Source organism: Trachinotus anak, unplaced genomic scaffold, assembly GCF_046630095.1.
Source record: "Trachinotus anak isolate AG129_WGS33_773 ecotype Australia unplaced genomic scaffold, CSIRO_AGI_Tana_v1 ptg000023l, whole genome shotgun sequence".
In the NCBI taxonomy this organism is placed as follows: domain Eukaryota; kingdom Metazoa; phylum Chordata; class Actinopteri; order Carangiformes; family Carangidae; genus Trachinotus; species Trachinotus anak.
In genome coordinates this window covers 1245998-1264765 of record NW_027273874.1, presented here as the reverse complement: position 1 = coordinate 1264765, position 18768 = coordinate 1245998, and the positions used below count along the sequence as shown (strand labels likewise).

Sequence of the window (18768 nt, the reverse complement as noted above, 5' to 3'; positions counted from 1 at the left end):
AATCCGATTTTTAGCCCATCCAGATTGGAACTGGATGGCTCTTTTGAAGTCTGAACAGTCACAAATCACATGAAATCCGATTTTTGGAAACCAGACAGAAACCACCTCGGGAGGTAGTTTCAGATCGCATTTGGTAAGATGCGTCTCAGTCTGAACAGCTCCAAACACCCAGATCAGTTTTGACTGTCCGTGATGTCACTCTACGCGACGCCATACCCAGCTCTTCGGGTGGCACCACACTATGGATGTATACATCCATTCACCACACTCGTTGCTGCACAGAAACTCCGGCAGGGAGTGCAGCACGAAGCATTGTTGTGTATAATCCTACCAGCCTCCTGCGGCGTTGCAAATGTCTAGTGCAGGGTTGCCCAATACGTCGATCACGATCTACTGGTCGATCGCAAGAGGAGTGCAGGTAGATCGCACGGAACTCCCAATGAAGTTGAGGAAAAAATGTAGATCGCACGGCATTAAAAGAAATAGATTCTACTTCTTCTAATGCCACGATCAACATATTGGGCACCGCTGGTCTAGTGCGTCTGAGATGTTCTGCACCTCTACTGGACAGTGATAAGGCCAATATACTGAGGTGACCTGCCACTTAGGAACCGTAGGCAGTCTTCTACAGATTTGCAGTCAAGCTTTGCAGGACGATATGCCCGACGGCTCTCTGCCCAGACAATCCGGACCAGACTGCACACAGCCAATCTCTGGTCTCATAGGGCTGCCAGGAGGCCTGCCGTGACTGCCCTTCACTGTCAGGCACGTTTGCGCTGGTGTTGGCAACACGTGCACTGGAACCTGAGCATGTGGAGGAACGTTATGTTCAGCGATGAGCCCAGATTCCGCCTACGGCACTTGGATCGTGGGGTCAAAGTGTAGAAGACGCAGAGAACACTTTGGTGATTGCTGCACCGATAGAGTAACATCTTTTGGTGGAGGCAGTGTGATGGTGTGGGACGGCATCTCCCTCACTGGAAAAACAAGGCTTGTCATCATTGGAGGCAATCTCAATGCAGAGAAATATCGAGATGAAATTCTGCAACCAGTGGCAATCCCATATCTCCACAGTCTGGGACCAAACTCTATCATCCAAGATGACACCGCTCGCCAACACAGAGCAGGGTTTTTTAGAGACTGCCTCCAGAATTTGGGAGTGGAAAGGATGGAAAGGCCTACCAGCAGTCCTAACCTCAACCCCATTGACCACTTGTAGGATCAGCTTGGGAGAGCTGTTCGTGCCAGAGTGACCAACACAACCACGTTGGCTGACTTGTGACAAATGCTGGTTGAAGAATGGGATGCCATCCCACAGCAGTGTGTGACCAGGCTGGTGACCAGCATGAGGAGGAGGTGCCAGGCTGTTGTGGCTGTGTATAGTTCTTCCACATGCTACTGAGGCTCCTGTTTGTTAAATGATTGTTTCTTCAGACTTCAATCATCCAATCGACCAAACAACACCAAACAAGAGTCAACAGAACAAAAAAGTTGTTCGGCATTGACCCAGAACATTTGGAAAATCTTTCATATTATACTGTTCCACGGTATAAGATTTATTGCCAAGAAGCATTGTTACAACAAAGAAATAATCTACCAAAACACAAATTTCCTTACTTTTTGTGCTAAGTTTAGTTAAGCCCATACAGCAACTTAAAGTCTGTCAGGTTTTTTTTTTTTCACAGTGTGTGCAGGATGTTATGAGAAAGTGGCCGGGAGCAGTGCGTAGTGATTGTCGCAAGAGCTTCAGCCATTCTTGCCTTAACAAAACAAGAGGCTATGATACACCCTCTGAGCAGCGCTACATCTTCAGTGCAGATTAGAGGCTACAATGAGTCACTATTGGAAAGTGACGGGATGGGCCAGGGCTAGCTGGTTAGCATGCTAACTTCAGTAGAAGAAGCTCTTGGCGAGTATAGGAATGAAGTTTGATGCTGAACTCGCAATGTTTCTTCGAGATTGGTAAGTAAACAGCTGTTAATGCTAATGTTAGCTATGTAGAAATAGCAAAACTTACAAATGGCGCCTTTAAAGTGAGTGGAGGCCCAGCATTTTCTGTCTTAATTTGCTCCTAAGTCTTGGAAAAGTTTATCTGTTGTTATTAGATCATTTAATTAAATTGACTTTTTTTCACTTCCCAAAACTCACTTGTGCTCCTGATGAAAGGTGCTACATAAGAACATGTTTAAAGACTTGTCGTCCGCTGTAGTAGTTTCAAAATGATTCTTACTACTTTGTCGTATTTTGGTGGAGAAAAATGAGGAAATGTTGCATCTCACAGATGCACCTAGTAGTGGCCCAAAGGAAACCACAGCTGCAGCTCTTACTGGATAGTGGTTACTGGTTGTTCTATGTAAGCACATCCTCACTTATGGGCAAACCAGGAGTTTTGTTTATGACTGAACTAGAAATATTAAACTACAACACTTTTTGCCATGTCTCCAAGAAAAAAAACCTAACTCTCTTCATGTATGTGTACAATCGAAAACAAAGTTGACAGCATGCTAGCCAATGCCAGACAGGCATCCTGAGTCACAACTGCAGAGTGCATGTGTAGACTGTAACAAGTCATCATTTTGGCAATGAGGACATTTGATACATCTTGCAGCTCTTATTGTATCATTTATAACCACATTTTTCACATAACACTGAGAAAAGGTGCAATTATTAATTGGAAGAAGCCCTTGCCCCATGGATACCCTGCACCCTCCCCAAAACCGGCCTTACATGGATGCCATGGCGCTCTCTAATGCCCGAACGGAGTAAGCAGGACACCACACAGCAGCAGTCCAGGCATGGCATGCAGGGGCACCAACCATTCAAACTGGCTGTCTGACACTGCATGCAGGGGAAACACCAAAAACCACAGCAACCTTCAGGGGAGAAGAGGGGAGAAAAAAGATCATGTAAACCTTGACTTTATTAAGACAGAACCTAAGTATTAAAATGCTGTATATCTTACACTTATCTCAAAAGTCACAGAAATTTCACACTGATGTTTCTTATAATACAGCCGTCAACCCAGTCGTTGATGATCTTCAGCTGAATTTTGAGAGGAACTTCACTTCTTTCACACGTACAAACTGTTTCAGTGGCTATGAGTCGGGAGTGCTACTCATCCTGTGAAAACAGTTGTCTGTGGCTGTGGAGGAGCTTTGTCAGGTCTGAGAATGTCTCAGCAAGAGTGTACATCTGGTTTAACAATAATTTCCTAAATAATTGTTAGTTTCCTTTCAAGATACCTGATATTTTGATTATGTTGTGTTTGCATCTCACTTCCAAAGAGCACTGTGCCAGTTTTTACAAGAACATTAACAGTCAATAAAAATATTCAGTCGCAAATCTTCTATTTGGCCATGACGCATGCAGCCTTCATCAATAAAGTCTTTATGCAACCTGACAGGCAAAGGTCAGGCCAAAAGAACCCTGTCTATCATTGGCTGATGTTCATTAAACTTATTGTTTTGAGCAACTGTTCAAGCATTTATGGTATTTATTGTCTCTCTTATCTGGTTATGCTCAAATTATCAAAAACACATTAAAACCACCTTCTTTTTTTTCCATTTATGTTGTTGTTTTTGTTGTTTTCACTGTTTCCCAGATCAAAAATTAGCTTTGAGCCTCAGCTTTTTTGGCAACTGGGACGCCAAAATGTAAATTTGAACATCTACATTACCATGACAACTGGGCAAAGTCCATCTGCTGGTGTAGATAGCATGAAATGATCAGTTCCTGAATGGACTTAGTGACGAGATTTACCTCCGAGACACTTTACTTCCTTATGTGAAGTTTTCTGGGTTTTTTTTTTTTTTTTTCATCAAGCAATATTTTAGTCACGAAACCTGTTTCTGCACACTGTAGATTTGAAACCAGGTCTGTGGTGATGAATGGTACAAGCTGGCGTTTGTTGGTCTTTGTTAGGTAGACTTACAGGTGCCCATATCAGCGAAGCAATCGCAGAGGCCAGTGCTCCACTCCCCACTGGTGGTGGTGGTGGTGGTCACTGTCATCACCTGTGCTGGTTGCTGGTAGACAGCCATGCCTGGAAGATACAGGGCAGAAATGAATGGGAATTGCTCCATATACAAGAGGACGAAGGTGACAGACTGCCAGCACCTCTACACACACTCTCCATGACCATTAACAGTGGTCAGAATTTATGTTGCAATACGTTTAAATGAAAAGCTCATTTCTCTCACATCTCTCTTTGTCAAAATTATTGTCGACACCCCAGACCCCAACCACAATCAGCACCTTTTAAATAAACAGGATGTAAACTGTGAAACAATCAGACATTAAACTTTGTAGTATATGTGGCTTTTACAGTGTTACTACAATTGTAGCTTTTGTTCTTTTGGGTTTATGTATTTTAATTTAACCTTATGCTTATCATATTATTGCTTATATCCATTTATGTCATGCCATACCCTTGCTTTTTCCCATCTACTGTATCTAAGTTTATGCCTTTAAATGCCTTTTACTTTGACAAAAAATATTTCAGCTGAGTTTATGCGTTTAATTACAGCTTCCATTGTCCATTGTGTCTGGCATTTGTGTAGCTGTCTTTGTTTTAATGTCAGCATTAGCCTCAGTAACTGTTCTATTCGACTTCCTCTGTCAAGTGCAGCAGTGAGTTAACTTTCTAACTTACTAGATATTTGAGTGTGTGAAGAGATATCCAACCATAAAGCCAAATATTGTCAAATAAAATCAAATCTAGTGGTGTGATAGGATAAAATACGACATTTTGTTACGTTATAACCCCTGTAACCAGAGTGGCTAATTACACATTTTACTAAGGTGCAGGTTTTATCTTTGTTTTTCTACAGGAATTGAAAGAACAAGCGTTAATGGTTGATGTGGTTGTGCAAATGGTGCGCTGTGAACCAAAAGTAGGTCCCTCACCCTCACAGCATCTGACATGTTCGTGTCACAGCAACCCTCAGGTGAATTACAATAAATCAATAAATTACCTCACAATAAACTCACAACAGGCTCCACATCAGCCAAAGACATCCACGTGTCCTATTTATGCTAAGAAACAAACTTTTTCTTACCTTTTCTCTGGTTCCGCGAGTTCTGACAAACTTGAAAAAATGTCTTCTGTTAACTAGTGGCACCAACAGCAGCTGCTTCACTTCTCCAGGTGACTGTGCAATAAATAAATAGTCTGTTTCTCAAGAAGACAAGTCCTCCTGCCCACACCATGCACACACCTCTTAATCAGTAGTTACACACTGCTCACACTATAACAGAGCAATGTGAACTCACAATAATCCCGCTGTAAATCATAGAAAGTGATCAAACTTTGTAAAAAAAATAAATAAATGAATAAAAATGGCGCAGTTCAAAATGCTTTAACCTCAGACTTGTTTTTTTAGAACAAACAGCCATCACTAATGAGGCCATTCCTCTCTGTCATGTGCATTTACCTGTGCTGTGCACTGGGTGGTGTAATGAGCGCAGGAATGAATATGAGGTTGGTGTCTGTGTTTTTATACTGTATACATTTAAAATGAGCAAGAATTCTCAGCATACACGGCTGCAACAATAGAGGATTAGCTATTTATATTTGCTCTGCTTCTCATCCGCTTCTACTGAAGCGCGGCAGCACCTCTGACCGGTGACTGCTCACAGTTACATCTTAAAAGTCATTTATGACACTTAACATGACAGATATAGGCTCATTAGTGAATGGACTATCAAAATGTGTCAAAAGCCTTTTATAAAAGTCTAAATTTTGCAGTTCCATTTTGAAATCCAACCACTTCTTCCTTTTTTAAAGACATGACTAATGACGAAATACACATACACACATACACACATGACTAATGCATGTATGTGTGTATGTGTATTTGAGAGAGAGAGAGAGAAAGAGAGAGAGAGAAACGTGAGCTGTGGTGTTACTGAGTCATTCTTCAGCGAGACAGCAGTGAGAGAGGATCATGCAGCGGGTAAGCTTTCTTTCCCACTGTCATCATCATCTTCTTCATCATCATCATCATCATCATCATCATCATCATCATCATCATCATCATCATCATCATTATCCCATAAATCCAACCAAGTCCAGCTGAGGAATAATGCACACCTGTATAATAACACCTGTGTGCGCTTTTACGTGTCCACCGTGTCCTTCTCGGTGCTGCTCTTCTTCAACCTCATCATCAACTGGACCATAGTTCGTGAGGAGTGGCTCCGGACTCATGCCCGCTTCGTGCTGGTTTTCCACAGGAAGTGGAAAGAAGGTGGCGTTCTACTAACCTGGAAGAATCTCTAAAGGCTTGGAAAGACAGCCTATTGGCATATAAAAAAGTCTCCGTAAAGCCAGAACATCCTATCATTCATCATTGAACAAGAATAATCCCAGGTTTCTGTTCAGTACTGTAGCCAGGCTGACAGACAGCTACAGCTCTGTTGAACCATCTATACCTTTAGCCCTCAGTTGTAATGACTTTATGAGCTTCTTTACAAATAAAATTTAATTTCTGTTAGAGAAGAAATTCACCATCTCCTCCCCACAGCTGACTCAGATGTACTGTCCAGTTCAACAGCCTCAGAGTCCACTGTAACTGGCTTATATTTTGACTTTTTCTCTAGGAAACATTATTAGGAGGCACCAGATAAATTTCCATTGTTACGACACCCAGCTGTACTTATCCTTGAAGCCAGGTGAGACTAACCAGGTAGCCAAGCTTCAGGTGTGTCTTAAGGACATAAAAACCTGGATGACCAGTAATTTCTTACTCTTAAATTCAGATAAAACTGAAGTTATTGTAATTGGCCCAAAACACCTCAGAGATACACTATGTGATAATATACTGACTCTGGATGACATTACCTTGGCCTCCAGTGCTACAGTCAGAAACCTTGGTGTCATTTTTGACCAGGACTTGACCTTTACTTCACATATAAATAAATATATATAAGCAAGTCTCTAGGACAGCCTTCTTCCACCTGCGCAACATTGCTAAAATCAGACCCATTCTGTGCCTAAAGGATGCTGAAAAGGTAGTTCATGCATTTGTTACCTCAAGACTGGACTACTGTAACTCTTCATTTAACTAGGAAACGAGATCACATATCTCCTGTGTTAGCTTCTCTGCATTGGCTCCCTGTAAAATCCAGGATAGAATTTAAAATCCTCCTCCTCACCAAAGCCATTAATGGTCAGGCACCATCGTACCTTGGAGAGCTTATAGTTCCCTATTTTCCCAATAGGACACTTCGCTCTCTAAATGCAGGTCTACTTGTGGTTCCCAGAGTTAGTAAGAGTAGAATGGGGGGCAGAGCCTTCAGCTATCAGGCTCCTCTCCTGTGGAACCAGCTCCCAGTGTGGGTTCGGGAGGCAGACCCCCTCTCTACCTTTAAGATCAGGCTTAAAACTGTCCTGTTTAGTAAAGCTTATAGTTAGGGCTGGCTCGGGTATGTCCTGACCCATCCCTTAGTTATGCTGCTATAGAGCTAGACTGCTGGGGGATTCCCATGATGCACTGGACTCTCTCTCTCTCTCTCTCTCTCTCGACTACTTGATGCCCTTAACTTAGTATTTTCTTTCTCTCCCCCATAGTTTGTGCTTCTCCTCTCTCTCTCTTGCCCTCTCTTCGTCCTCATTCTGCAGGTATCTCTGCCTCAGGAGCAGCAGGATCCAGATCCACCACGACTCATCATTACTATTAACCAATGTTATCTGTCATTATTATTGATAATGCCATTACCTATACACTGATGACCTTTGATGACCAGACCAAAATGTGTTAAAGGAACAATTCAACATTTTTTGGAAATTCTCAATTAGATTGTAAGAACGACACCACTTTCATGTCAGTATGATAAAATAAAAGGCTACAGCCAGAAGTAGGATATCTTAGCTTAGCAGAAAGACTGGAAACGCAGGGGAAACAGCTAGCCCAGCCTAGCCTAGCTCAGTAATACAGCTTCCTGTCTGAGTGAAACCTGCTAAAACTGATGAGAACTGGCACGTTCAGTCCATTCCCACAGTTGCACTTCACTTCCTGTCAATGTGTCAATTTCACTACTCTAAAATGTACAACTGACTATTACTTCACCAGTGACTAAAGGGACGACTGGTTCAACTTTTTTTGTATGTGACTATACAAGTCTACATTATGATCATCTCGTATATTTTACAAGCCATTATCAGTTTAAAAGTTATAAAATGTACATATAACTAGTGATAAACACATAGTAGGTTAAGCTTATCAAAATGCTATTGTCAGAATTCATTTGTAAATAGTGAAAGTGTGAATTGTCAAGAATGAAGTAACAAGCAGTCTTTAATAATACCAGCAGGCAGTGGTATTCAAATACTGAGTAATGAAAAGTTCATTGCTAAATGTTAATTTCTAAAACATGTTCATATAATTCAGGTGAAATGTGTGGAAATCAAATTAGCATTTTTTATTCACCCATTAAAGATAAAGGAGTGAGTGACCATTAGAGCTGAGAACTGTATTTATTAGTCAAACACTGCTCTCTGCAGGAAACAATCTGATAGCACGACATCTTTAAAGCCTCATTTCATTTTTTTTCTCTATAAGCTGTGGTGGGTGTTGAAGTTCACTATTGTCAGCTCTTGTTTTGTTCTCTGACTGTAGCTGCTGACGTGATGAATGTAACACCACTGAGGCTCTAAAACACTTCCTGTAGCAGCATTTCAACAGTGGTAGTAATACTTTCCTATAGCTGGTTGTGGTTTGTATTGTCATGAAGTCATACCCATGCACTGACACTGTTTTTAAAAGCAATGAAGACTGTTTGTGTAGAATAGTTTGAACGTTTAAAGAGCCAAAATATCATTTTTGAACACATAAATCAGTCTATATGTCTGAGGCCATGTGTTACAAATGAATAATCTGCGCTTATGCACTCTCTCCATCAACTATACATCAAGTATTTTACTTCTATATTTATAAACATTACTGATGTGACCAAATATGAAAAAACATCAGAAATCATTAGTAACTCAATGTTAGTTGTTCTCTGGTGTTTATTAAAAGATCTGTCAGTCAGTTTGGAGCGCTAGCAAGCTGTCGGTGGGTCTCAACTTAAGTTTACATTTGGATGGTGGATGGCCCTTTAAACCTCCAATAATCTTCTATCATCTTTTTTTTTGGCCACTTGGGGGCAGCAGAAATAAAGCGCAACAATGACATTTTAGTTTGAGACGCTGAATTCTAGCAAACAGATGCTTGTTTTACAGATCAACATTATCATTCATTTTAATTGATCACTCCTGACCCTCTACTCACCCAGCCCTGTCTCTGACTCTTCATCCACTTCCTTACTAATAAAGGAAACTGAAACTTAACTGGTCAACAGAGGACATGAGTGCTTAACCTCATTACGAAATACTCATATTACAGTCACTTGGAATTGTTCCAAACAAGATGGAGCAACCTCCAGGTCAGAACAATTTAACACACCCAGGTTTGTGACAAATAGAAGGATCAGATCTCAGTTTTGTCTTTAGCTACATGAGGAAACGTTTGGGACATATACACATTAAAGGTCTGAAAATTAAATGAATGAAAATGAACCAAAACATTGTTTTAAGCATAGGTCAAACCTCAATCTAATCAACCTTAAAAATTTCCTTGAATGTTTCCTAAATAAATGTGTTATTTCGTAGTAATTATAAGGAAAATATGAACTTCCTTGAAAGAGCCACTCCATTTAAACTTTAGTTTCTTATTGGGATTTTTAAATTGTTGGTTAACCTGCTGTGCACTTAAGACTATCTGACACACTGTTCAAATTTACATACTCTCCCCAGGAAACTTTATGGAAACTTTACGGACAAGAAAAATTACACATAACTTCTGAGTGTAGTAGGGAGTACCCAACAACTGAACCTGTAAATGTAAACCTAACTGAAGTGCTTGTGCTTGAAATGTTTCACTTCTCTGGTAACCCGTGCCTGAACCAAACTACATTCATCTTTCGGTATTTAAGGGGAATACAATGAAAGAAATACCTGCTGAAATAAATTATTACAAAATGATTGATAGTTCCTTCAGGGCACAATGGAGCACTCCTCTGCAGAGGTATGTGTGGCGTTGGCGGAGTGTGGGTATTATGGTTAGTATGTCGGTTTTAGAGAATTTCTATTTCCATTAGTGAGTTACCCATTACCCAGGCTGAGTGTTAACAATTAAATATTCAAAAAATGATATTCAAAAGATAGCACACTTTTTTAGGTTAAGAAACAGAACCAAAATTTCATTCAACTGTTCACATTCATCAGTGATTTTTGGCAAAGTGATTTATGTGGATCAAGGGGATGGACTGACAAACACTGGTCTTAGAGTCATGTTGCTACTATGGCCTTGTTTGCCAAAGGTTTTAAAAGCCAGTAAACAAGATAGAGTAATCTTGCAATCAGTGTTAATCACAGGTAAATTATGAATAAATACGGAAATAAATATATTACTTGAACATTGAAAAGCTTGTGAATAAAACCTGTTATTGGCAGGAAATGCATACAAACTGTTGTAAAACATTATTGAAATTTGGCCAAATGTACTAAAGGAATTACTGTGTGCACACCCTCAGTTATAATAGTCACACATCTACTCAAGTGCGTGGGTGGATTTGATGATAGCTTGGGTGCAGCAACGTTGCAGTCATTAGCAGTTTATCTCATTAAGCAGTTGTAGCTCTTTTTCAGTGTCTGACTTCTGATGGTGGAATTATTTTTCCACTGATTTAAAACTTTAACATACTGAAATATGTCCACAGCACCTCCACTTCCTCTTCTAGGTCTGACTCAGGATGTGGTCTGTGGCATCTGCCAAACTCTGTACCTCTCCACTCTTTACTTGTTGGTTGTTCTGACAGTAATCTCCACTGTTTGTCTGCAAATGTTGACAGTGTAAAAGGCGTAAGAAGCGATCCTCTGACCTTTCCTCTAGCGCCACCATGAGGTGGACATTTTCGATCTTTAGTGAAATATCTTGACAGCTACTGGACAGATATGTTCTCGCCTCTGGTCTGATTCTTAATCGTTAATAAAATCATTTTCATGCATTTTAACCAGAGACAGGTTCAGCGTAGGTTCCCAACCGGGTTCAGACGGGGGCTCGTCTGATTCTTCACATTCTGATCAAATTTTGCTGCTTTAAAATCACCAACATAATTTGCTTCATTATCTAAAGTAATCATAATTTTTAAAAAAATAAATAAATAAATAAATAAATAATTATATAATAAAAATGCACTAAGAACTAAACTACAAGTCTAGGGGTGTGGGCACTGACACCGAACTGCACATTTGTGTCTCTTCCTGTGTGAAAATTTGTTGACAATTTAACATATTTCTTCACGAGGAGAGACCTTTTTAACTTTGAGATTAAAATATCGCCATTGTAAGCATGACTACAAAAGTAGCTTAATAAGTGTATAAATACTGTACACCATCACTGACAAACACTTTTTTTTTTTACTTCTCAGTTGATAAAAATGATAATCAAAGTTCCTGTGAACCAGTCGCCCAAACCCTGAGTGCACACTTGAACCTGTCAGTCATGATGTTGTGCAGACACACAGACCTGACATGTTGCACATGTGAAGCAGTATACAGAGTTGTTGAACTGTGATTTGAATGCAGCAGTCAAACCCAAACATGGTTCACTGATCAAGAGTTTCTATTTCCATGTACAGAAAACATTTTATTCACCATCAATCATGAATAAAAACAGAAGTGAGAAACTGTCAAACATTGGCGGTAAGGACTCAGTGAAAAGTAGTTTCAGTTGTTTAACAGAATAATGTGATCTGACAAAGATGCTGTCATATGTTCTTGTGTCAATAAAGAGCATTTGAAGTTTTGAAAAGCTGGACACACATTATTTCTTAGTGATAAACTGAGATAATAATATATCATATTATGTGTATGCTGATTGTTTGTCTTTTTACACCAGTTAAACTCCGCGCAGGTGGGGACTCACTGTGATAGATGTGAGCTTGTTGGCAACAACATCAGTATGTTGAACCTGACATGACATTATTCACTAACATTCAAACTCAAAACATCTGGCTTTAACTGTGAATCTACGGCTTTGAACAGCAAGAATAAGTCAACAGCTAAATCTCAACAAACCACAAAGCACAAAGAGTATGTTTATGACACTCAGTGCTAGCTGCTGTATATAACATGCAAAAGTATACAAAAGGAGTTGTAGGCTATATTTTTTGTCTGTCTTCTTCCTAATTCTGATCACACAACAAACAGAATAATCCTTGTCTTGTACATTTATATCACTCCAAAGGAAAAATAGCAAGCTGTTTTTAAAAGGTGGAGCAAACATGTCACATTCCCTTATTCAAAATGGTTGAGCTCCCACGACCTGTGTGGTAACCACTGAAGCGGTGACCGGCCCCCTGTTCCTGATCTTCAGCTCGCGATTCATCTGGCACCAGACACATGTGTAGCACCATAACAACGAACAGCAGTCTCCACAGCACGAGCCCTGCAGGAGGAGGAGGAGGAAGAAGAGAGACAGAGAGAATAAAGGGATGATTTCTTTAGTTGCTAAATGCTCCACTATGTTCACCAGCTAGCTGCTAACTTTGCTAACTGTCAGCAGTTTGGTGCTGGGAAGGTAGTGTACAGAGCTTTTTTCCTGAAAACAGCAACCTGCTTCAGCCGCTGGAAACAGTTGATAAAAGTGGTGAGAATTAACTAACAGTAAAGTTGTGAGCCTTAAAATCAAAACAATGAGCTGAAAGACACTAAACTGCTCTGTAGAGCTGAGTGTTAAATCTCCATCAGTACAAGCAACGCCCGGTGGAGTTTCCTCTGCTGCAGTCGTCAGCTGGATGGATATCCCTATTTGCAGAGCAGGAAAACTATTTTTCTGAGATTTAAAATCTAATCAGACCACTGCTGCTTTGAGCACTCATAAGCAGTTGGTTGCTAATCCAATTTTCATAATGAAAAGAAAAAATTCATCAGCCATCAGCGCTGACATATATTGAAATGGCCTCAGGAAATGGCTGTATGAACTGCTGGGTAAAAATTATATTTCTTTGTGTATATGATCAGCTTTCAAAGAAACCTCAGGGAATGGTACTTTTAGTGATTACCTACCACACAGTGAGGACCATGGGTACATTTCTAAATAAACTAAGCACAAAAAGTAAGGAAATTTGTGTTCTTCTTCTTGGCAATAAATTTTATACCGTTGGAAAGCCTGTTTATTTCCCTTTTAAATGGTGCCACATTTGTAAGGAACATGCATTTGTGGGATGAGCAGCAGAGCTGAGCATGTGGGTTGCGCCAGTCAAAGATTTGCCAAATCTTCTCTGCCAATGCCAACCAGCTTTTTTTTGCTGTTGCTATTGACTCGTTTTGAGCTTCTGGTAACCCCAGGTGCTGACAATCAGGTGCCTGATTGGCACCTGATTGGCAGCATCTGTGAGCATGGGCCCTGCTACAGTGGTCAGTTTGGCCTTGTTCAGACTGCCAGCCAAAATCCGATTTTTAGCCCATCCAGATTGGAACTGGATGGCTCTTTTGAAGTCTGAACAGTCACAAATCACATGAAATCCGATTTTTGGAAACCAGACAGAAACCACCTCGGGAGGTAGTTTCAGATCGCATTTGGTAAGATGCGTCTCAGTCTGAACAGCTCCAAACACCCAGATCAGTTTTGACTGTCCGTGATGTCACTCTACGCGACGCCATACCCAGCTCTTCGGGTGGCACCACACTATGGATGTATACATCCATTCACCACACTCGTTGCTGCACAGAAACTCCGGCAGGGAGTGCAGCACGAAGCATTGTTGTGTATAATCCTACCAGCCTCCTGCGGCGTTGCAAATGTCTAGTGCAGGGTTGCCCAATACGTCGATCACGATCTACTGGTCGATCGCAAGAGGAGTGCAGGTAGATCGCACGGAACTCCCAATGAAGTTGAGGAAAAAATGTAGATCGCACGGCATTAAAAGAAATAGATTCTACTTCTTCTAATGCCACGATCAACATATTGGGCACCGCTGGTCTAGTGCGTCTGAGATGTTCTGCACCTCTACTGGACAGTGATAAGGCCAATATACTGAGGTGACCTGCCACTTAGGAACCGTAGGCAGTCTTCTACAGATTTGCAGTCAAGCTTTGCAGGACGATATGCCCGACGGCTCTCTGCCCAGACAATCCGGACCAGACTGCACACAGCCAATCTCTGGTCTCATAGGGCTGCCAGGAGGCCTGCCGTGACTGCCCTTCACTGTCAGGCACGTTTGCGCTGGTGTTGGCAACACGTGCACTGGAACCTGAGCATGTGGAGGAACGTTATGTTCAGCGATGAGCCCAGATTCCGCCTACGGCACTTGGATCGTGGGGTCAAAGTGTAGAAGACGCAGAGAACACTTTGGTGATTGCTGCACCGATAGAGTAACATCTTTTGGTGGAGGCAGTGTGATGGTGTGGGACGGCATCTCCCTCACTGGAAAAACAAGGCTTGTCATCATTGGAGGCAATCTCAATGCAGAGAAATATCGAGATGAAATTCTGCAACCAGTGGCAATCCCATATCTCCACAGTCTGGGACCAAACTCTATCATCCAAGATGACACCGCTCGCCAACACAGAGCAGGGTTTTTTAGAGACTGCCTCCAGAATTTGGGAGTGGAAAGGATGGAAAGGCCTACCAGCAGTCCTAACCTCAACCCCATTGACCACTTGTAGGATCAGCTTGGGAGAGCTGTTCGTGCCAGAGTGACCAACACAACCACGTTGGCTGACTTGTGACAAATGCTGGTTGAAGAATGGGATGCCATCCCACAGCAGTGTGTGACCAGGCTGGTGACCAGCATGAGGAGGAGGTGCCAGGCTGTTGTGGCTGTGTATAGTTCTTCCACATGCTACTGAGGCTCCTGTTTGTTAAATGATTGTTTCTTCAGACTTCAATCATCCAATCGACCAAACAACACCAAACAAGAGTCAACAGAACAAAAAAGTTGTTCGGCATTGACCCAGAAGATTTGGAAAATCTTTCATATTATACTGTTCCACGGTATAAGATTTATTGCCAAGAAGCATTGTTACAACAAAGAAATAATCTACCAAAACACAAATTTCCTTACTTTTTGTGCTAAGTTTAGTTAAGCCCATACAGCAACTTAAAGTCTGTCAGGTTTTTTTTTTTTCACAGTGTGTGCAGGATGTTATGAGAAAGTGGCCGGGAGCAGTGCGTAGTGATTGTCGCAAGAGCTTCAGCCATTCTTGCCTTAACAAAACAAGAGGCTATGATACACCCTCTGAGCAGCGCTACATCTTCAGTGCAGATTAGAGGCTACAATGAGTCACTATTGGAAAGTGACGGGATGGGCCAGGGCTAGCTGGTTAGCATGCTAACTTCAGTAGAAGAAGCTCTTGGCGAGTATAGGAATGAAGTTTGATGCTGAACTCGCAATGTTTCTTCGAGATTGGTAAGTAAACAGCTGTTAATGCTAATGTTAGCTATGTAGAAATAGCAAAACTTACAAATGGCGCCTTTAAAGTGAGTGGAGGCCCAGCATTTTCTGTCTTAATTTGCTCCTAAGTCTTGGAAAAGTTTATCTGTTGTTATTAGATCATTTAATTAAATTGACTTTTTTTCACTTCCCAAAACTCACTTGTGCTCCTGATGAAAGGTGCTACATAAGAACATGTTTAAAGACTTGTCGTCCGCTGTAGTAGTTTCAAAATGATTCTTACTACTTTGTCGTATTTTGGTGGAGAAAAATGAGGAAATGTTGCATCTCACAGATGCACCTAGTAGTGGCCCAAAGGAAACCACAGCTGCAGCTCTTACTGGATAGTGGTTACTGGTTGTTCTATGTAAGCACATCCTCACTTATGGGCAAACCAGGAGTTTTGTTTATGACTGAACTAGAAATATTAAACTACAACACTTTTTGCCATGTCTCCAAGAAAAAAAACCTAACTCTCTTCATGTATGTGTACAATCGAAAACAAAGTTGACAGCATGCTAGCCAATGCCAGACAGGCATCCTGAGTCACAACTGCAGAGTGCATGTGTAGACTGTAACAAGTCATCATTTTGGCAATGAGGACATTTGATACATCTTGCAGCTCTTATTGTATCATTTATAACCACATTTTTCACATAACACTGAGAAAAGGTGCAATTATTAATTGGAAGAAGCCCTTGCCCCATGGATACCCTGCACCCTCCCCAAAACCGGCCTTACATGGATGCCATGGCGCTCTCTAATGCCCGAACGGAGTAAGCAGGACACCACACAGCAGCAGTCCAGGCATGGCATGCAGGGGCACCAACCATTCAAACTGGCTGTCTGACACTGCATGCAGGGGAAACACCAAAAACCACAGCAACCTTCAGGGGAGAAGAGGGGAGAAAAAAGATCATGTAAACCTTGACTTTATTAAGACAGAACCTAAGTATTAAAATGCTGTATATCTTACACTTATCTCAAAAGTCACAGAAATTTCACACTGATGTTTCTTATAATACAGCCGTCAACCCAGTCGTTGATGATCTTCAGCTGAATTTTGAGAGGAACTTCACTTCTTTCACACGTACAAACTGTTTCAGTGGCTATGAGTCGGGAGTGCTACTCATCCTGTGAAAACAGTTGTCTGTGGCTGTGGAGGAGCTTTGTCAGGTCTGAGAATGTCTCAGCAAGAGTGTACATCTGGTTTAACAATAATTTCCTAAATAATTGTTAGTTTCCTTTCAAGATACCTGATATTTTGATTATGTTGTGTTTGCATCTCACTTCCAAAGAGCACTGTGCCAGTTTTTACAAGAACATTAACAGTCAATAAAAATATTCAGTCGCAAATCTTCTATTTGGCCATGACGCATGCAGCCTTCATCAATAAAGTCTTTATGCAACCTGACAGGCAAAGGTCAGGCCAAAAGAACCCTGTCTATCATTGGCTGATGTTCATTAAACTTATTGTTTTGAGCAACTGTTCAAGCATTTATGGTATTTATTGTCTCTCTTATCTGGTTATGCTCAAATTATCAAAAACACATTAAAACCACCTTCTTTTTTTTCCATTTATGTTGTTGTTTTTGTTGTTTTCACTGTTTCCCAGATCAAAAATTAGCTTTGAGCCTCAGCTTTTTTGCCAACTGGGACGCCAAAATGTAAATTTGAACATCTACATTACCATGACAACTGGGCAAAGTCCATCTGCTGGTGTAGATAGCATGAAATGATCAGTTCCTGAATGGACTTAGTGACGAGATTTACCTCCGAGACACTTTACTTCCTTATGTGAAGTTTTCTGGGTTTTTTTTTTTTTTTTTCATCAAGCAATATTTTAGTCACGAAACCTGTTTCTGCACACTGTAGATTTGAAACCAGGTCTGTGGTGATGAATGGTACAAGCTGGCGTTTGTTGGTCTTTGTTAGGTAGACTTACAGGTGCCCATATCAGCGAAGCAATCGCAGAGGCCAGTGCTCCACTCCCCACTGGTGGTGGTGGTGGTGGTCACTGTCATCACCTGTGCTGGTTGCTGGTAGACAGCCATGCCTGGAAGATACAGGGCAGAAATGAATGGGAATTGCTCCATATACAAGAGGACGAAGGTGACAGACTGCCAGCACCTCTACACACACTCTCCATGACCATTAACAGTGGTCAGAATTTATGTTGCAATACGTTTAAATGAAAAGCTCATTTCTCTCACATCTCTCTTTGTCAAAATTATTGTCGACACCCCAGACCCCAACCACAATCAGCACCTTTTAAATAAACAGGATGTAAACTGTGAAACAATCAGACATTAAACTTTGTAGTATATGTGGCTTTTACAGTGTTACTACAATTGTAGCTTTTGTTCTTTTGGGTTTATGTATTTTAATTTAACCTTATGCTTATCATATTATTGCTTATATCCATTTATGTCATGCCATACCCTTGCTTTTTCCCATCTACTGTATCTAAGTTTATGCCTTTAAATGCCTTTTACTTTGACAAAAAATATTTCAGCTGAGTTTATGCGTTTAATTACAGCTTCCATTGTCCATTGTGTCTGGCATTTGTGTAGCTGTCTTTGTTTTAATGTCAGCATTAGCCTCAGTAACTGTTCTATTCGACTTCCTCTGTCAAGTGCAGCAGTGAGTTAACTTTCTAACTTACTAGATATTTGAGTGTGTGAAGAGATATCCAACCATAAAGCCAAATATTGTCAAATAAAATCAAATCTAGTGGTGTGATAGGATAAAATACGACATTTTGTTACGTTATAACCCCTGTAACCAGAGTGGCTAATTACACATTTTACTAAGGTGCAGGTTTTATCTTTGTTTTTCTACAGGAATTGAAAGAACAAGCGTTAATGGTGCAAATGGTGCGCTGTGAACCAAAAGTAGGTCCCTCACCCTCACAGCATCTGACATGTTCGTGTCACAGCAACCCTCAGGTGAATTACAATAAATCAATAAATTACCTCACAATAAACTCACAACAGGCTCCACATCAGCCGAAGACATCCACGTGTCCTATTTATGCTAAGAAACAAACTTTTTCTTACCTTTTGTCTGGTTCCGCGGGCTCTGACAAACTTGCAGAAAGGCAGCAGGTGGCTGGTGCGAAAGAAAGTTAGGGTTTCTGTTTCTCAGGAAAAGAAAGAAGTCGCCTGCCCACACCGTGCACACACCTCTCGATGTCACCCGCCGCTCACACTTCAGCGAGTGCCAGCCCAGATGCGGAGAAATTGCACAACAGTGCACTCCAAAGTTAAAATACAGATGTAGCTGTAA

General features: G+C 41.1%; 1 protein-coding gene across 1 annotated transcript; it reads right to left on the bottom strand.

Annotated features, from left to right (window-relative positions):
* Positions 1-11648: 11648 nt before the first annotated feature.
* Positions 11649-18701, bottom strand: ponzr1 (plac8 onzin related protein 1). The gene is made up of 4 exons (XM_071458938.1): positions 18540-18701; positions 17426-17536; positions 16222-16367; positions 11649-12491 (listed from the first exon to the last, which is right to left on the bottom strand). The coding sequence occupies exons 2-4, from the start codon at positions 17532-17534 to the stop codon at positions 12345-12347; spliced, it is 402 nt and encodes a 133-aa protein (XP_071315039.1). The 5' UTR covers positions 17535-17536; positions 18540-18701; the 3' UTR covers positions 11649-12344.
* Positions 18702-18768: the final 67 nt, after the last annotated feature.